Raw genomic sequence first — 19,457 nt, 5'->3', positions numbered from 1 at the left:
TTATTTATTTATTTATTTATTAAAGATTTCTGCCTCCTCCCTGCCACCGCCTCCCATTTCCATCCCCCTCCCCCAATCAAGTCCCCCTCCCTCATCAGCCCAAAGAGCAGCCAGGGTTCCCTGCCCTGTGGGAAGTCCAACTATGTTCATAGCAGCATTATTTGTAATAGCCAGAACCTGGAAACAACCTAGATGTCCTTCAATGGAAGAATGGATGAAGAAAGTATGGAATATATACATATTAGAGTACTACTCAGCAGTAAAAAACAATGACTTCTTGAATTTTGCATGCAAATGGACGGAAATAGAAAACACATTACTGAGTGAGGTAAGCCAAACCCAAAAAGAGGAACACGGGATGTACTCACTCATAATTGGTTTCTAGCCATAAATAAAGGACATTGAGCCTATAATTCGTGATCCTAGAGAAGCTAAATAAGAAGGTGAAACCAAAGAAAAACATATAGGCATCCTCCTGAATATTAACCTTCATCAGGTGATGAAAGGAGACAGAGACAGAGACCCACATTGGAGCAATGGACTGAAATCCCAAGGTCCAAATCAGGAGCAGAAGGAGAGAGAGCACGAGCAAGGAACTCAGGACCACGAGGGGTGCACCCGCATACTGAGACAATGGGGATGTTCTATCGGGAACTCACCAAGGCCAGCTGGCCTGGTTCTGAAAAAGCATGGGATAAAACCGGACTCGCTGAACATAGCAGACAATGAGGACCACTGAGAACTGAAGAACAATAACAATGGGTTTTTGATCCTACTGCACGTACTGACTTTGTGGGAGCCTAGGCAGTTTGGATGCTCACCTTACTAGACCTGGAAGGAGGTGGGAGGCCATTTTTTTTTTTGAACAAAGGTGGACAGTGTGGGAATCCGTAGGTAGGGCATTAAGACCTGGGGTTTCAGGGCCTCTAAAAGGCATCCCAGGGCGGAGGCTGGATTGATGGGTTTGGATGGCTTGCTTCCCATAGTTGAGACCGTGAAAACTCACGAAACGGAGACACCACAAGGCCCACAGTGAGATCTCTTGACTATGGGTGGGGTGTCAATCAGCGTGTCACAAGACCTGTGAGAGGGCATCCCCTTGCCACGGGTGGGACGGTTAGGCCTGTCTAAATCTGGTCGGGGCGACTTGGAACCCTGCAAGCCCAGAGGCTGCTCCGATCGGCCTCAACGGCAAGAAAAGAAAAGAAATGAAAAAAAAAGAGAAAGGAGGATCTTAGGGACCCTGGGCCCTAAGTCACGGGTGAATCCATCCTGGGCCATTCCAAACACAATCTCAACTGAGGGAAGCAATCCACAGATGAATGCCAGCAAAGAGAGAAACCGTAGCCTTGAAGACTGTGGTTGGGGGCAGTCCCCCCATTTCTAGGAACACCAGAGGGTTGCTGGAGCTCAATGGTCAATTCCTCAGGTTTGGAGAAACCATTAAGCTGGCCAGAATGGGGAAACTCACCAATTAAAGCCAGTGTTGTTCGGAGAAATCGTGTTCAGGCATATGGAACACGTGGTTGTTTTGGAGAAAATCCCCAGTTCCGGATCCCGACACCAGGAGAGGAACCTGGGGCGGGAGAGTCTCTCGACTCTTCGGTACCAATAAAAGTACCTTGCATTTGACTCATCTGGTAAAAGGTGCCTTCTGAGAAGTCTAACCTGCATTTATTCATTCCCCGGGATCTATACGGTGAAAGGAGAAAACTCTTTACTAAGTTGTTCCCTGACTACCATATGCATGTCACACACACACAAAACACACACACATGTGCACATGCACATATAAACACATTAAATACATAAATAAGATTAAAAATATTTTATTAATTCTTAACAAATTTCATACAATATATTTTGATGATATTCACCCAACTACTGTCCTTAATGTTTCCCATCTCCACCCCATCTCTTAACTTTCCTAAATAAATGAAATAAAATTTTGACAAAAAGTTTTATTAATTTTTTGAGAATTTCATACACTGTATTTTAATCATACTCGTTCCAAACTTCTCCCCTTCTTCCATATCCACCACTATCTCCTTGCTTCCTCAACTTTGTGCCCTCTTTTTGTTTTTGATAACCTACTAAGTCCAGTTTGGTCACCCATATATTCCTGGGTGTAGGAGTCATCCTCTAGAGTATTGTTCAGCTACCAGTGGTCATACTTTTAAAGAAAACAGACTCTTTCCCTCAGAAGCTCCTCAGGGCTAGGAGTGGTAATAAAAAGCTTTACCCCTTATCAAGCGCACATCTCTTTGCAACAGATAGAGACTACGGTAGAAAACCATAGCCAATTAAAATGCAGAGTTGTGGAGCCCAGTCCCAATGGGTATATCAAAAAAAAAAGGAAGGCCGGGCAGTGGTGGCGCACGCCTTTAATCCCAGCACTCGGGAGGCAGAGGCAGGCGGATCTCTGGGAGTTCAAGGCCAGCCTGGTCTACAAAAGCTAGTTCCAGGACAGGAACCAAAAAAGCTACGGAGAAACCCTGTCTCGAAAATCAAAAAAAAAAGAGGAAATTAAGAAGAAAAATTACCTGCATTTCAGTATAGTTTGGAAGTGGACTTATGTTATTTTAATATGTATACTTGTAAATCTCAGGGCACTCACTAATAAGTTAAAAATACATTAAATCTTATACCAAAAGAAGAAATAAAAAAGAGACATATGAACTGCTCCATTGAAGTAGAAAATGAAACAATATATGCAGTGAGGGAGAAAAGGCTATGAGTGGCTAACAACACATGTAAAAACTCTCCCTATCAGTAGTCACCCGAGAAGTCCGTCCTGCTAAGATTCACAAGAGCGTATTAATATGCACCACTAGGAAGGAATTTAAAATAGGGTCCGACAGTACTGCTGAGGATGCACAATGCCTGGATCTCACATTGCTGGGAGAATGCAAAGTGACTCAGCCACCTTAAAATTTGCAGTTTGTTTACCATGTATTTACCAGAAGTCCCATGCTGTAAGCATTTATCCAAGAGAAATAAAACATGTCTGTATAAATGCTGGCACACATCATTATAAAAATAGTGCATACACAGGTTAGAATTTGTCCATGGTTAAATCAAGATGCTACCATTGGGAGGTACTGGGTAAATTGTCCACACATCTGTGGCCGCATAGAGCTTGGCTGATTATTTCTGTACTGGGTAAAGAGTATGTGGGCTCTTTCTGCATTGCTTTTTATGACTGCATGTGAATTTACAATCATCTAGGATTAAGAAGTTTAATTAAAGATTTAAGAAAATGTACAGCCTGAAAAATTCAAGTAAGGATTAAGAGGCTGTATTAGGAATGTGTCCACTGAGTCAAGAAGGTACAGATATCCTGAGTATAGGCATCAGTAAGTGCAGCTAGACATGATTTATGGCAACAGAGGAGAATGAGATTAAATGTCAATCAAGAGGTAATGTTTCCTTTGGATCTAAGGATGACTTATATATGTTCTGAAGGGAATTCTATAAATTTCTATGTGTCACATAAACATATCTAGCATATATTATATTGTATATTTATATAACATAAACTACATGTATGTATGTATGCATGCATTTATGTATGTGTATATATATATAATATATATATATATAAACTTTTCAGCAGATTTGCCTTCAAAGTAATGTTTGACATACATCCTCCCCCTTGCTTTCAGTACCTTTTGTTTTCTGTTTCCAGGATGATCGTTTAAAGCAAATGGTTATAAAACAAACTCTTGACTGTCCCATGACAGTTTGGGTCAGTTTGTTGTCCTAGTGGGAATTAGTCAGTAAGTATTTAAGGACTAAGGAAAGTGGAATATAAATTGTCTTTAGTGCTGAAAGCACAAGGGTAACACAAGGAAGGAACCAATGATATAACTGCACTGAAAGTAATTTTCTATTTCCAAATCTTAGACTACAGAGATTCTAGCAGATTCAATTCTTTTGATGAAAGATGCTTAACGACAAGAGTAAGATCTTTTGTAATATTTCTAGTAAAGTTACTGCTGACCTTGTATAAAATCTTTCCATAAACTTAGTTATCTTTCAGTTTACAGGAAGTCATAGGACTGAATAACATGAGATACAGGTAAAGGAGGAGCCCTTCTTCCTTATGGTAGGATCTGGACCCAAGCACTTCTGCTACATATTGTTTGGTAGAATGTTTCCTTACAGGTTACCCATCCCACTGACGTTTAGCAATACTCCAGTAAGGATCCTTGTTCCCAGCTTTGGCTGCATATTGGAATCTCGTCCTCTAAAGGTCTGGCATTTGGAAGAACCACTCAGAAGATTCAAATCTGCAGCCAGGCTGAGAACCACTGTTTTATAGAATACTGGCCAGATGTAATTTATGAAATCCTCATGCTGCCTTTCTTTTCTGAAATTCATATTGACCATCCTTGTTAACCTTGTTTAAATTTCGTATTAGATTTTTAAAATTGCATTTACATATTTACTTAGTGTGTGTGATGTGGTGTGTGTGAATGTTCCACAGTACGTGTATGGTGATCAAAAGACAACTTGTGGGAGTCAGTTCTCTGGGGGTCCTTCTGCTATGTGTGTCCTGGGGATGAAATTCAGGTTGCCAAGCTTAGCAGCATGTTTCCTTATCTGTTCAGTCATGTTATTGTCCTATTCAGTAACTTCAATACTTGCTAGATGAGTTCAAGTTTTCCATTCCAGATTGGTAGTTTTCCCTGATATTTTAGAAGGTCTTAAAACAGTAGTAGTGCTACGTGGGGGAGGTTTTATTCAGAGTGACATTGCATATTCACACAATGATCCAAGGCCCTGTTATCACCGAAGATTTTTTGACTGGCCAATAGTTCATTTTAAGGACTTATAGTTAACAATGTTCTGTAAGAGAGCAGGGACAAGGACATTATGCATTGCCTAAGTGGCTAAAATTGACTGTACAAAAGTGTTTCTCAAAGACAGTTAATTTTCATTCTATATTTCTGGTTACATTAATGCTGTTTAATTAAGATGTATATGATGTACTTGTAGGTAATCCTTGCCACTTGGGAGGTAGAGGCAAGTTATCAGGAGTTCAACGCCAGTCTGGGCTATAAAACAAACAAAACAAAAACCAAAACTAAAAAAAAGAAAGAAAATTCCTCTCACAAAGCAAATATATGATTAATGAAGTTTTATAATCATCCCCATAAAATGGAATTTTCTGTCCAGAAGTTCCTAGGGCTCTAGGGATTAGGATTCAAGTCATCCGAGGAGATAGCTTTATTATATTCTAGTCTTCAAGATTAACTCTTATAGTCTGTAAAACATAATAACATATCTACATGATATGATATACACATTTAAGTTACTGTTCATTTTTCTAGACTTAGCTAATAGCTGCTTAATTGTTACTAACAATATGACATGGAACAGTTATGAAATGGAGCAATCAATGTCTAATTTTAGTATCTCTTCCCCCTCCTCTCAATTTAGTAGAACTGGAAAGCCAGATCTTACCAAATTATTTTGCCTTCAAGGAATGAATGAGAAAAGATGTTGAATTTACTCTTTAATGACCGAATACAGTGAGAGACAAGACAGAGGTATTTATGAAGGTCAAGCCTCATAGAGAGACTCCCTGGTTAGTGAGAGTGTACCTCTGGACTATGGCCTGGGAGTGCCAAGTGCTGGCCTTCTGTGGGGAAGGATTTTTAGGGTTACCCTTCTGGGTCTTCACAGTCCAGATTTTTGTCCTTAGTGTTGTAAATATTGGTTAGATTCTTTTTGAACACTCAAGGATATTCCCTTGGGGACAGTCCTACTTTTCTTAAACTCATAAAAGATATTTGTTAACTAGAACAATAACCTATTAGTTGATTGTATGAATTGTCACTTTTCAATTGAAGAATGCTTTTATCCTCTGTCCAGTATTATTCTTTGTACATAAGTGTCTGAGATATTAACCAGGATATTTCTTAGTTCATGTGAAGTAAATGTAAAGCAAAAACATCACAATGGAGTGTCAGTAGGGATATTCGAAATAGCAGCAGAAACCGATTTTCAGTGGAAAGAAGGAAGGAGGGAGGGCAGGCAGGCAGGCGGCTATGGTGATGACAATGAAAACAAGGGAAATCATGAGCGAAGAAAAGAGAATATCATGTAGCTCACAGACTGTCTAGGAGAACCCAGCTGAAGTGGGCAGGGACAAAAGGAAACCATTAAAAGGAAGTCTCTAGTAAGCTCACACTTTTGAGCTTTCTGGTAAAGGGCATCGTGGCTTGAATTTGCCCTGGATACTGGCATTTGCAGTGGTTCTTTATACTGTTCAACTTGTGCACGCGTGCACGTGCGTGCGTGTGTGCGTGCATGCGTGCCACTAGCTCTAAAATCAAAATTCCTTCTGGAAATGGCCGATGAGACATGTTCATACTGTAGCTAACAGCATTGCTACGACAGAAACATTTTCAGTTTGTAGGCTGGTAGTTGGTGTTTTCCAAAATCCAGAATATGGGAAGCAACTGACATACACCAGAAGGAATTTAAGTACTGGGCAGCCAGAATAATAACACAAATCCATTGTGAATTAATTAAGGGATTATTTGTGTTAAAGCTCTGGAAACACTTGTGTGCACCTGTTTGTCTCTTTCCCGTGCTAGATTCGTTAATTTTAATCGGTCGGGTCCCTGGTTTTTGATGCTCTCATCCATTCTTGTTTTAGATGTGACATGTATTTCACTTTGAGCTAAACTATCTTTATTGGGTGTTAACTCAGTTGGTCTCAGTTTCAGAGTATTTGCTCTTAGGTCAAGCACTTAACCAAACTCTATTAGGATCAGCCACTACAGCAACTCATGGGCACAGGGTGGCAAATGTCCACAAGTAGGAGGAGAGGCCCTTCGATAGTCACCAGTGCCATGCATCTTTTTAGGTAGGTAAGACAAAAGAGGACTCTTAACATTTTATGCAGAAGGGGAAATGGTTTGCCCTAGGGCACAGTTGTGTGTCTCTCCTGTCACCCAGACTCTTTGTGGGCCATTAAGAGCATATTATGCAAGTTCTGTTACTGTTCGCTTATTATTCCCCCTAGCAGATGATCCTCTTTTCACAGCCACGAATATATAATTTTGCCTAGTTGAGCTTAGAATCTTCATATGACCTTAAAACCAATTTTGCCAATATACCTAAAGAAAAGTAAGCACAGGGTCTAGATTCATGTGAACAAACTCATGTAAATATTGAAACCAAAGTGCTCATTTGGTGATTTTCCATGAGAGCATACCTAGGAAGCGTGTGAGAATATAATCTCACTGGCTAGTGTATTGGGGGATATTCGATGACACTGTGAACCCCGAGTTTGCACTGACATTTATTTAATAAAACTAACCTGAGTCAGGAGGCTGAGTAGCATCTAGTTAACAAAAAGCAATCATAGAGCATAAGAGAGCGTCTCAAAGAGATAGAGAGGTGCACCAGGAGTGGGAAGTGATTTGGAGTGGCATGGGTTTTGTTTGTTTGGTGGAGGGGAAGAATACTTATTTTGGGGAGATGCCAACAAGAAGAGAGGGTTAGCTAGTTGCTACTCAACCTGTCTGAGCTAGCAGGTTTTCACCCCAGCCATTGAATCTCGAATTTTATTTATAAATAGAATGATAAAGTGTAGCACAAATAAAAAAAAATCAGAGACATATAGGGGTTAAATCTGAAGATCAGAGAAGCAGCCACTAGAGAGACCTTTTACCTCTACCAATGCTCAGATAGAAGGGGTGATTCTCAGGCTGCCTCAGACTTCACACTCCAGTGAGTTCCCGTCTCTTCCCCTTTATATTCCTCTCTCTGACTAGCCATATTGCTCCTGTCTCCACCTCCCTACTGCTGGGATTAAAGGTGTTTGACTCCCAAACACTAGGATTAAAGGTGTGAGCCACCATTACTTGGATCTGTTTCTGGGTCGCTCTGGTGTAGCCTAGGGTAGCCTTGAACTCACAGAGATTCCAAGTGGCTCTGTCTCCTGAGTCCTGGGATTAAAGGTGTGTGCCACCAATCCCTGGGCTCTAGTGGCTTAGCTTTGCTCTCTGATCTCCAGGCAAACTTTATTTATTAAAATAAAAATATCACTACAATAGAGATCTAGTTAAAGCTTCCTTTAGCAGCAGCGGCTGAACCAGTGGCTGTGAGAACAAAAATTCCTGCCAGGCTGCGGCCCAGCTACTGCTAGAGAAATGCGTTGCCAACTGTTGAGTGGCAGTAGATTAAGGCATAGTCACTGTGCCAAAGACAAAACAACACTAGTGTAGTTGTTGCCCTCCAACTTCATTTCTTTTCTCCCCTGGTATCTCCCTGCTCCTATTTCTTTCTTCTCTCTCAAAGAAAAAAAATCTAGTTTATAAAAGAAGGTTGCTGGAGAAGGAGAAAATAATTTCCAGAAAAGTTATCCTTGCCAACATATCTCAAGAGCCTTGAGCAATACCAGAAGGACAGTAGGCACTTGAACATTTGGTGAATGAGTGGATGCTATGGAAGTTATTTGTCTGCTCTTAACTGTTATTGCCATTTAGATGAAATTGACAGACATTCACCAGAGACATTGTACAATGGAAAAAGGGTGTTAGCTTTGTTTTACACAAAGAGGCTGTATCTCTCATCTAGTACTAATTTTTATTAAGTTTCAATAAGTAAAAAAAGATGAAAGTAAAAAAGAAGTATATTTTATAGAAATAGGTTCTGCTAAATATAAAAGGAAGCTCAAAAATAGTTTTGATATTTATTAATAGGTTTGATAGTTACTTCTCTCTCATGTAGAAGTCTGGAGTTAGCTTAAGGATGTTACGGTGGCCCCTATCTAGGAACCCATATTCTTAAAATTCTGTTCTACATTTTCAGCTTGTGACTTTCCTTTCCAGTCATTCCATGACCCATCAAATCTGTGCTGCAGGAAGAGACCAATAAAGAAGGGGAAGAAAAAGAAAAAAAAAGAATTTTAATTTCAAATGTTCTTTAATTTCAAATATCTTTAAGTACCCGTCTTTCCCAGCACTCTGTAGTGAAACCACATTTTGTGGTATAGAAATTTGTTAAAAGCTAAGCCTTTTTTTTTTTGATAAAGAAATACAATCTTCATTTTGTCAATGCACCTAGCTGAAAATTCATGTTCCATTGCTAATATGAAGAAAGAACATAGATGTCTTGCTTTCTTGTCCTCCTCATGTGGTTAATTAGGAAGGCCAGTGTGGGTCAGCGTGTGTAAAGCATCAACATAATCAAAAAAGTATATCATAATCAGATGTATTTATTGATCGAAGTTTCTGCTAGCTGAAACACTTGCTGTCATCATTTTCACTGTTTTATCCTTTTGGTTACATGTTTATATTGATAATAACACCCACATAAAATTATTAGTTGTCTTTTAGGTGTTTTTTTTTTGAGACAAGATCTTACTATGTAGCTTAGAATGGCCTGCTATCCTCCTGCCTCAGTACCTTGAGTGCTAAGATTATAGGCATGTGCCTTTGCACCCAGCTCAGATGGTGGGATCTTTAATTTAGAAAAAAAAGTATTTATTTTTATTGTAGAAAAAAAGTATTTCATTTACATATTTTGTGCTCATGTATGTGTGTGTGTGTCTGTTAAGACTGAGAAAAACTTGTGGAAGTCAGTTCTCTCCTGCTACCTTCCACCATGTAGGTCCAGAGGAGCAGACTCAGTCAGCATGGGCAGCAAGCACCTTTACCCACGGGCTCTCTCACTGCTCCAGATGATGGGATCTTAAAGGCTCTGTACAGACATTATTTCAACTAAAGGCATATGCCACCATCACCCCTCATATTTTCATTTATTTCAATTAAATTTCACAATAATTCCTTAGATAAGTAGAAACATCTTATAAAAGAAAAAACTTTGGTCTCTGAAACCAGTCCAAGGTTATATAGAAGTGTATGACTCAAAGCCCAAGCCTACCTGGGCTTTGTATTCTCCCAACATTAGAGAACATTAGAAACAAAGTATTTATAATTCAATCATCTTGGCAAAATACATGTTTTGCTTATGGATTTCATATATCTAAGCATTTGATATATTGTTGCAATTAAGTATGTACACATCAATTTAGCCTTTGCTCTTTTAAACATGAAATATCATTAAGCACTTCCCATCTTTTTTGTTTTCACAATTATTATTATTTTTTGATGTTCGACCATTCATTAAACCTTCCGTCTTGTTTTTCCTCTATCCACCTCTCTTTCCTTTTTGAGGCAGGTTCTTTCTTGTAGCCCATGCTGGTCTAAAACTTAATAGTCTATTTTGGGGTCAAAGCTATCTTTCTGTCTCAGCATCCCAAGAGTAAAGTTTACTGATAACTGTTTTTTTCCTTTCAGGTTAGAGTTGTTTTTTTTTTTTTAATCAACACTGTTTCTTAAAAGAAATAAGCAGCCGGGCGGTGGTGGTACATGCCTTTAATCTCAGCACTCGGGAGGCACAGGCAGGTGGATCTCTGTGAGTTCGAGGTCAGCCTGTTCTACAGAGCAAGTTCCAGAACAGGCCCCAAAGGTACAGAGAAACCATCTCAGAAAAACAAACAAACAAACAAACAAAGAAGAAAAGAAATAAGCAAACACCCAAACACAAACCACATAAGTCATCTTGTTCTTTTTTCAAGTGCATTATGTCAGGACTCATGAGGTCAGATTGTTCCTCTTGGGAGGCTGCCACTTTAGTTTTTTGCTCAAGAAAGATATTGCACAAACTTTTAGGTTGTGACACACGTTTTATTGTGGATAATCACACTCGGAGAGACCAGGCAAGAAACAGATTGTGTATCACCATCTGATTGTGCATCAAGGATGTCTCTTTTGAGGAGGGGTGAGCGGGGAGGACAGAGACTGAGCAGCTACTGGGAGACAGTGCCCCTTCCATTTAAGCCCGCCCGCATTTCTTTTCCCAGAAAATCATCTCTGATGACCAGAGAACCCTTTTCCCACGAATCCTGCAGGGTTTTTTTTTTTTTTTTTTTTTAAAAACAGCGTGCATGCGCCTGCGCAGTTTCTTTTCAGCGCCCGACCGCTTTCTCCCTCAGTTCTCAGGCCTCGCTGGTTCCCGCTTTCCCTCGGGGTCATCACGGGGCGCCAAAAGCGCTCCCGCGGGAAGGCCGGGGGCGGGGCGCGGCTCGGCGGGCGCTGAACGTCAGTGGCCTTCCGGGCGGAAGTCCACAGCCTTCCGAGCTGCTGATTGGCTTTGCTACTGGCGCCTATCTCGGCCCCCGCGCCAGTTTCGGGCTGCTTGGCGCGGAACCGGGAGAGTGTCCGAGAATGGCGCCAGTCCACGGCGACGACGGCGAACTGGGCGCAAGCGGTGAGCGATGAGCCCTTGCTCAGGGCATCTGGCTGGGAGTGTGGGGGTAGAGGCATGGTTGAGGGGAGCGGAGGGTCTCCGCTGTGGATTCTTCGGAAGGTGGCGCGCTTTCGGACCGCCCCTCGGGTCTGTTTGGCGGGTGACCTTAATCTTTCTGGGCGGAGACCCTAGGGCTGTGGGACGGGGCTTCCTCCCGGGGTCAGCGGCTGGAGGGCTTTTCGGGGGAGGGTCCCTTCTCGTGTGACAGGCTCCGCAGTTGGTGGCTCTTTTCATGTCCTTGGATGAGTCGCACGCACGTGCGGGTTCAACTTCCTGGCAAGCTGTGGCGGCGGCTTTTGCCCTCTCCGACCGAGGTGTCTAGCCGGGATGGAGCATGCCTGTGCCTCTGTTTCTAGGAAGTCCCAGCGAGCTCGGTAGCAGTGATATTGAGGACAGCACTGCGAGTGCTGTCACAGATGCATTTTGTCGCTACACGGTCAGGGCTTTTCAGGTCCTACGGGGAAATTCTTCAAGTGCTGCAGAGAAATAGTGTTCAGGTCTAGTCATTTTGGGCGAAGTTTGAAAAAAAAAAAAAAAAAAAGATCAGCTGTAGCGTTTTGGATGCCCTGGCTATCAGGCAGTTTGTGAGCAGCAATCTTTTATTTCTTGAAGTTATTTCCCGAAGTAGAACTCGCAAATGCAGACGGCCTTGCTTGATTTCTGATTCGCAGCGGTGTTCAACTGAAGTGTAACTGAACTTCAGTTCGAACTTCAAATCAGGTACTTTCTTAGCCCCGCGTCACATGGCCTGTCACTCACCGTGCATCGCCATTAATGAGCTCTTGCTTCCTAATCACTTTTAAATCACAGGTTTCAGATTTTCTTAGCCTTTCCCATTTGTGAAGACACAATTATTTTTGGAGAGTCGACTAGTCTGGATTACAAATGGAATGTGGGATGTCGGTGCGTGAACAGCCTACAGCCCCCCCCATCAGTGATTTGTCTCAAGCCCATTCTTCACCCTAAAAAACTGTACTCCATCTGTGAACATCAAGAAATCACGCTTTGGAGGATACTGTGCAATCTTGAGACCCCTCTTAAGTCATAGTGTTGATTAAGTATTTGCTGGGGGACTTGTGACTGGAATTTTTCCTTTAGAACAGACCAGAAGATTGTTATGTGAAAGACTGCTGCAGGTTACTGTCTCTGCCTGCTTTGGGGGAGGGTTGAGCTTCTCCAAGTGGTGGTTTGAAAACAATATTTGAATCTTTGTGTTGTTCCCCATTGTTATTCTTTTTTACCAATTTGCTTACATGAAGCATTAGAGACTTGTTTTTTTTTTTAAAAGAGAACACAGTCTTTTTGTGTTGGAAGGTGGAGCACCTGGACAGCAGAAAGTGCCAAGATGTGTAATTAGCTGTTGTTGTACACAGAAAGCCACTGGGGACTTTAATGATAGAAAGTGTGGTATATTGGTTTGTTGAGCAAATATTTATTTATTTATTTAATATTTATTTATTTATTATGTATACAATATTCTGTTTGCGTGTGTGTCTGCAGGCCAGAAGAGGGCACCAACCCTCACCACAGATGGTTGTGAGCCACCATGCGGTTGCTGGGAATTGAACTCATGACCTTTGGAAGAGCAGGCAATGCTCTCAACCACTGAGCCATCTCTCCAGCCCCGAGCAAATATTTATTATGTAGGTACTCGGCATAGGCATTCTGCCAGGCACTGGCATTAGCATGGTGGGTAGAATGGGTGTGGCTTCTGCCTTCATGGACTGGAGAAAGTAAACATTCATATGTAGTGCCACACTGAGTCTCCCCTGAGGAAACTGCTTGCTTTATTTTTGCTTTCTGAAGCTAGACCAAAACATTCACTAGGTGTGATGTGTGGAGTGTTTGTGTATATGTGTTTGATTATCCTATAACTACATACATACATACGTGCATGCACACACACACACACACCCCTAGGCATTTACATATGCACACTGAATTTCTCCTGTACTGCTAAGTACAAAATAAGATAGCCATTCTTATTTAATTCTTATACTTTTATGTAAGAAATATTAAGCTTTATGGGGCAGATGTGTTTTCCCCTTTTCATGAGTGTGAAAGGGTCTTAAAAGATCTATAAGTAGCTTTTACTGTGTATGAAAAGAGATTGGGAGTTTAATGATTTAAAAAAAAGCCATATAGTCGTTCGTTCAAGAAGCACTACAGCTACTGGAACCAACTCTAGTTACTTTAAATTGAAGAAATTTATTAGGATGCTGTGTTATTTGGAGTGATCCTGTAGGACTGGAAAGCCAGTCTGGGGCTGCTTAGGCAGAAACAGTGATTACCATTGTGCTACAAAACTGGGCCAGAGAAGAGGTCATTGCAAACTATGGAAAGGTATCGGATGGTGAAATTTATACCTTGAGATATACTGGCCTCACATTTTCAGTTCTGTAGTAGTTATTTTTTGCAAACTTCCTTAATACATGTCTCCTTCCTTGGGACATTAGCCTTCAATTTAAAATCTGTCATTGGGAGAGACTATTTTATATGTTCATAGCCTAGCTACAAGGCGTCTGGGAAAGAACACCCACTATAGCAGGTCAAAGGCTCTGTGAATCTTCAAGCCATAGGAGAGAATTTCTCAGTTTCAGATACTAGGGAGCTTAACAAGGTGAGCCTGTCATTGAGGCACATACCTACAGTTCTACCAGTTTGGAGGCTGGGGCTGGAGGATCTTCATTTAAAGACAGCCTGATTACCTAGCGAGACCCTGTCACAGAAAAAAAGTGAAATGTAATAAAACAAGACAGATGTTCATTGCTTAAGTGGCTTACTGGTGGTCGCATGTCACCCACTAAAAATGGCAGAACTGGGGCATCTGTTCCGTTATGTCTAGAATCTAGGCTCTAGTTTCCCTACTTGCTGTGTATTCTTGCAAGGAAATTAGCTTCCACACTGGCTTTCTCTCAGTTTCTGGAAACAATTCATTTTCTTCTCTTTGTAATTTGGCTCAGGTCTCTTCCTCTGTTTCTGTCACATTTTATTCTGTTTTGTGATGTTGGAATTTTCCACTTTTTAGGCTTGCTGGAGACTCCTCCTGTGAAACCTTCCTCAATTTCCTGAAGTTATGGTTCTTTCCATTTCCACTGCATTCTTACTTTTTCTATGGCACCATTTAGCTCCTTTTGTATTACTTGACTGTGAGAACCTTGGGGACAAGGAAGCAGTCTTATTTGTATTTTTATTTCAGACTTTGTGCAGTGGTATAGTGTTGACTAGGGAGTAAATCTGTTTTAAGATCTAGGGAGTTTGGAGTGGATGTCAAAATCTTGAATTTAATACACTGAGTTCATTCTTAATGGCTATGCCCAATAATCTCTGGACCTTTTTCATGTAGGCCTGCTCAAGATTTTTTAAATCATTTGAATGACACCCAAGATTTTGTGACTGTCATCAAGTATCTGCATTCTTTAATTTTCAATTAATACCTTTCTGAAAATATATTTAAAAGTCAAATGTGAATGTCAAACAATAGACTGAGATGCTACAGAGATTCCATTTCCAGAAAGCTAGGGAGAAAACAAAATCTCTAATTATACTTTACCTTAAAGATACAGTTTTCAACAGTTTATAGCCAACATTGAATACACATTCTTTAGGTCTTATTTTCCGATTCAGTCAGACACTTAGTCAAACAACTTAATGTCACAAATGTTCCAGCATGGATGTTTTTAGGATGCCTCTTATCAATGTCTTTTTTTCTGCCATTACTCTTTTTAGTAAATCAATCAGTATCAAATAAAATAAAGCCATTTAACAGACATATTTGGCAGTTATGCTGAGCCTAAACTCATGGCTGCCAGGCAGCACTGTTGATTTGATCATTTGTCATGTGTATAAAAGTCTTAATTCTGTGGATGAAGTGTGTGTGATTGTGTGTGTATGTATGTATTGGCCAGTTTGTGATCCAAAGCGTACATGGTCAAAAATTGAATGATTGAACACCAAGGTCTTTTGATATTTCACTAATTGTACAAAGGACATTCCAACCATTGTGAATTTTTACTACAGTCCTATATTGTCATAATCTCTGAGTGCTCTTTTGAAATTCCTTCAGCCAGTTTGTTTCTCTGACATTCTAGGTGCTTTCTTTATACTTCCATCAGGGCATATGCTACTTAACATTGTTTTAGAGCCCCTCGCTACTCATCTTCCATGTTAGAGTGTACATTTCTATGCATTTAGGAACTATATCTTTTTCATCTCTCATAGTATCTTGTACTTTGCAAAGAATAGATGCTTTTTAACTCCTTTTGTTTTGACTAATGGAATACCAAGTAAATTATCCTTTATGACTCACTGAGTTGCTCATGGTCTGATGAAAATATTAAGTCTGATATCCATCTTTAATGTTTCTCTACATGATTTTGAGATTTTCCTCTTAGCAGAAGACTAGAACTAGTTAGTGTGCTGCTTAGTTTTAACACAAAGTAGGATCATCTGGGAAAAGGGAACCTCAGTTGAGAAAATGCCTCCATCAGGTTGGCCTGTAGGCAAAGTCCATGGAGGCCTTTTCTTGATTGATTACTGTAGGAGGGCCCAGTCTACTGTGGGAGGTGCCAACCCTGGGTAGGTGGTCCTGGGAGTTATAGTTGATTGTGGTTTTGAGAATAAATCAGTAAGCAGCATTCCTTTAATTTTTTTTCTGTTACTGACTCAAGGTTCCTTCCCTGACTTAACATGAAATAAAAAAAAAAATAGACCTTTTCTTTCCGAAGTTGCTTGTGATTAGTGGCTTTATTATAATTACTACTACTATTATTATTTTACTACTATTATTATTTTGTTTTTTGAGACAGGGTATCACTGACCGCTAGCCCTGGCTGTCCTGGAACTCACTATGTAGACCAGGCTGGCCTCAAACTGAGAGATCCACTTGCCCTTGCCTCTTGGGTGCTAGGATCAAAAGAGTGTGCCACCATGCCGGGCCTTGTAGTCAGTATTTTATCACAGCTACAGAGAAGTGAACAAGATAACTGGATTCAGCTGTTCTAACTGGAAATTAGAGGAAATTTTTGGAGAGTCACAGGATCTTCATATTTGACCATGAGCTTTGTGAATTATTTTGCGTTCTAAAAATACTCACTTGGTTATGATTGTCCAGAAACAATCCTTTGGTTTTGAGGGAATATGGTTGGTAATTTTATAATATCTCATAAAACTTGGCTTTTTTTCAGCTGTGTCAGATTCAGCGAGTTTTGTAGCTTCTCGATCTCGTCGAGAAAAAAAATCAAAGAAAGGACGCCAAGAAGCTTTAGAGAGACTGAAAAAGGCTAAAGCTGGTGAGAAGTATAAATATGAAGTAAGTAATATTTTAATCCTGTCTTTCGTTTCACAGCCTTCAGGCAGTCCTGTGTCACTTACACCTCGTTAGAAATATTAATATATTTAAAATATTTTTTCAGAGTAGGGAGGCCAAAGATAGAACCTAGGACCTCTTACATGCTGGGCAAGCATTCTACTACTAATCTGTGTTCCTAGACCTTTTTTCACTTTGTGTTTTGAGATTGGAGTTCACTACATGGCTCATGGTAGTCCTGAACTTAAACCCTTTTTTCCCTTTTTTGTTTTTTGAGACAGTGTTACAGAGTTTCTCTGTGTAACAATCCTGGCCGTCCTGGAACTCACTCTGTAGATGAGACTGGCCTCAAGCTCATAGTGATTTACCTGCCTCTACTTCCCAAGTGCTGGGACTAAACGCATGTGTCACCACTACCTGACATTGAATTTGTAATCCTAATGTCATAGAGTTTTTCTAGTAAGTAGAATTATGGGCCTGTATCATTAGGTCTGGCTCATGTTTCTTACAGCATAATAGTGGACATATGTGGGCATTAGGTAGATTTACAGATTATGAAGAGTACTAGACCCTTTAAAGTTGTTGTCTGGAGTTTTGCATGCCATTTTTAAAGTAAAAGTAGTTACACCTGTGTTTTACTCTTATTTTACATACTGTGTATGTCCCTTAAGGGACATGAGAAGTGCTTTTAATTTTATTATATTAAGTTGTCTAGCTAAGCACTTTCTCAGAATTGTTCTTAAGCTCATTTGCTGGGGATCAGCATGGGAGATTTGGACCTTATTGATGGTAAGATTGAATGGGATACTTTTGACTGTTTTATTTTTTAACCATTGTTTATAACCCATAGGTCAAAATCAGAATGCATAACATTGTCTAGCCTCACCTTCCATACTCTTGAACATCTTAACTGCCAACAGTGAGAAGAGATAAACAAATACTAGAAGATAATAGCAACTAATATATTTTCTGTGTTAACACATATTCGAAGTGCTTTTACCGATATGCTTTTCATTAAATCTTCTCAGTATTCCTACAAAATAGATAGTATGATTAGCAAACTTTTCAGGTGGGGTAACTGGGCACAGGAAGCTTAGTGAGAGCCTAGTGGAAGGGTCTTTATTTGAACCTAGGTGATCTGTCTTGGGAATATTCACATTTAACTCTGGCCTATATTGTATTGGGGTATTAGCCAAATAGAAAGAATTTTGCCATTTGACACCATTCAAGTTAAGTGAGGCTATGGAATCATAAAGAATTGCTAAAAGGGTTATGGTGAAGCAGGAGTAAATTTTTTTTTGGCGGGGGAGGTTAGACTTTTGAGACGGGATTTCTCTGTGTAGTTCTGGCTGTCCTGAAATTTGCTCTGTAGACCAGGCTGACCTTGAACTCAGAGTTCTTCCTGCTGCTGCTTCTTGAGTGCTGGGATTAAAGGTGGGTGCCACCACTGTCCTGTGAGTAAAGCATTTTTAAATGTAGGAATTTCTGTAAAGGAGTTCTTTAGGGGTATTTCAGATGTTGGTGTTATGTGGCTGAGTCCCTTTATACATGTATTGTTCTAAAAAGAGTTCATGATGGGCAATAGCAGTGTGCTTTTTAAAGATAGTCTGCTGGACTCAGAGTATGGCTCAGTGGCGGAGTACTTGCCTAACAAGAGCAAAGCCCCGGGTTTTATCCTCAGTAATACACATGCAGAAGATAGAATGAGAAAGTTTCCTTGTGTCTTTTTTTTTTTTTTTTTTTTTTTTTTTGGTTTTTTTGAGACAGGGTTTTTCTGTGGTTTTGGAGCCTGTCCTGGAACTAGCTCTTGTAGACCAGGCTGGTCTCGAACTCACAGAGATCCGCCTGCCTCTGCCTCCCAAATGCTGGGACTAAAGGCGTGTGCCACTCCTTGTGTCTTTTAAAAACATGTCTTTTTATTTATGTATATGTGTGTGTCTGCCTTTGTGTTTGCACATGTGCCTGCAGGTACCCCTGGAGGCCAGAAGGTGTTGGATCTCTTGGAACTGGAGTTATAGGTGGTTCTAAACCATCTTGTGTGGGTGCTAGGAACTAAAACTCAGACCCTCTTAAGCACTGATCCGTCTTTTTTTAGTCCCATCTTGCTTGTTATTCCGTATAATGGAAATCTAGTTAGCTGTTAACCGTTAGGCTTTCAAGACTCTGTGTTCCAAGTTTTTCCCTAAGATCTTAGCTTTTCTAGTATATTTGGTATGTTTCCCCTTACAAAAAGACAGACTCCTAAGGAGGGGGCAGTTTTTTTTTTTTTTAAGACATGGTTTCTTTGTGTAACAGTTTTGGCTGTCCTGAAACTCACTCTGTAGACCAGGCTGGCCTCAAACTCACAGAGATTTGCCTGCCTCTGCCTCCTGAGTACTGGGATTACAGGCATTGCCACCACCAACAAGCCAGGAGGGGGCAATTTTAAATGAGGTTTGCCATATTCCCAGTCAGGCAGGTAGTGGCCTATCACCATGGGTAGCTGCAGTAGTGGTGTGCACCTGTGCTTTTATTGCTTTAATTGTGCAGAGGTGGTCTGATATTTTTATATTTGTGGGCTAGTATGATTTGAGAATTCACTACTTTCACCGGACTTCCCACTTAGATTCTCATTCACTTTCAAGACCTGAAATTCAGGGAGGATTATTGATAGGACAAACAGATCATTCAAAAACCATTTCTTCTTTGACTACAGAATATAGAGTGAATTTGTTTGCTCATTTTTGGAGGGCACGAATAAGGTATTTTATTTAGTTAATTGAACTGTTACTAAAATTAGTATCTTTGCAGGGCATTTATCAGTTAGTGTGAAAGG

At 40.4% G+C, this 19,457-nt stretch overlaps 1 protein-coding gene across 3 annotated transcripts in view; it reads left to right on the top strand.

The window, feature by feature from the left end:
* The first annotated feature begins 11,117 nt into the window (after positions 1-11,117).
* Positions 11,118-19,457, top strand: part of Pola1 (DNA polymerase alpha 1, catalytic subunit) — a 329,844-nt gene continuing 321,504 nt past the window's right edge. For 2 of the 3 annotated variants that reach the window (XR_009056492.1, XM_057760368.1), the window contains exons 1-2: positions 11,118-11,295; positions 16,521-16,645. Coding sequence is in view for 2 of the 3 variants with exons in the window: in XM_057760368.1 (XP_057616351.1) it covers positions 11,253-11,295; positions 16,521-16,645 (168 nt within the window). In the remaining variant the exon portion in view is untranslated. The remainder of the gene's footprint in view (positions 11,296-16,520; positions 16,646-19,457) is intronic. The other variant, XM_057760369.1, reaches the window with a different exon arrangement.

This window comes from Chionomys nivalis, chromosome X (genome assembly GCF_950005125.1).
Source record: "Chionomys nivalis chromosome X, mChiNiv1.1, whole genome shotgun sequence".
NCBI classification, from domain to species: Eukaryota; Metazoa; Chordata; class Mammalia; order Rodentia; family Cricetidae; genus Chionomys; species Chionomys nivalis.
Note: the sequence above shows the minus strand (reverse complement) of the source record. Positions and strands in the feature narration are given on the sequence as shown.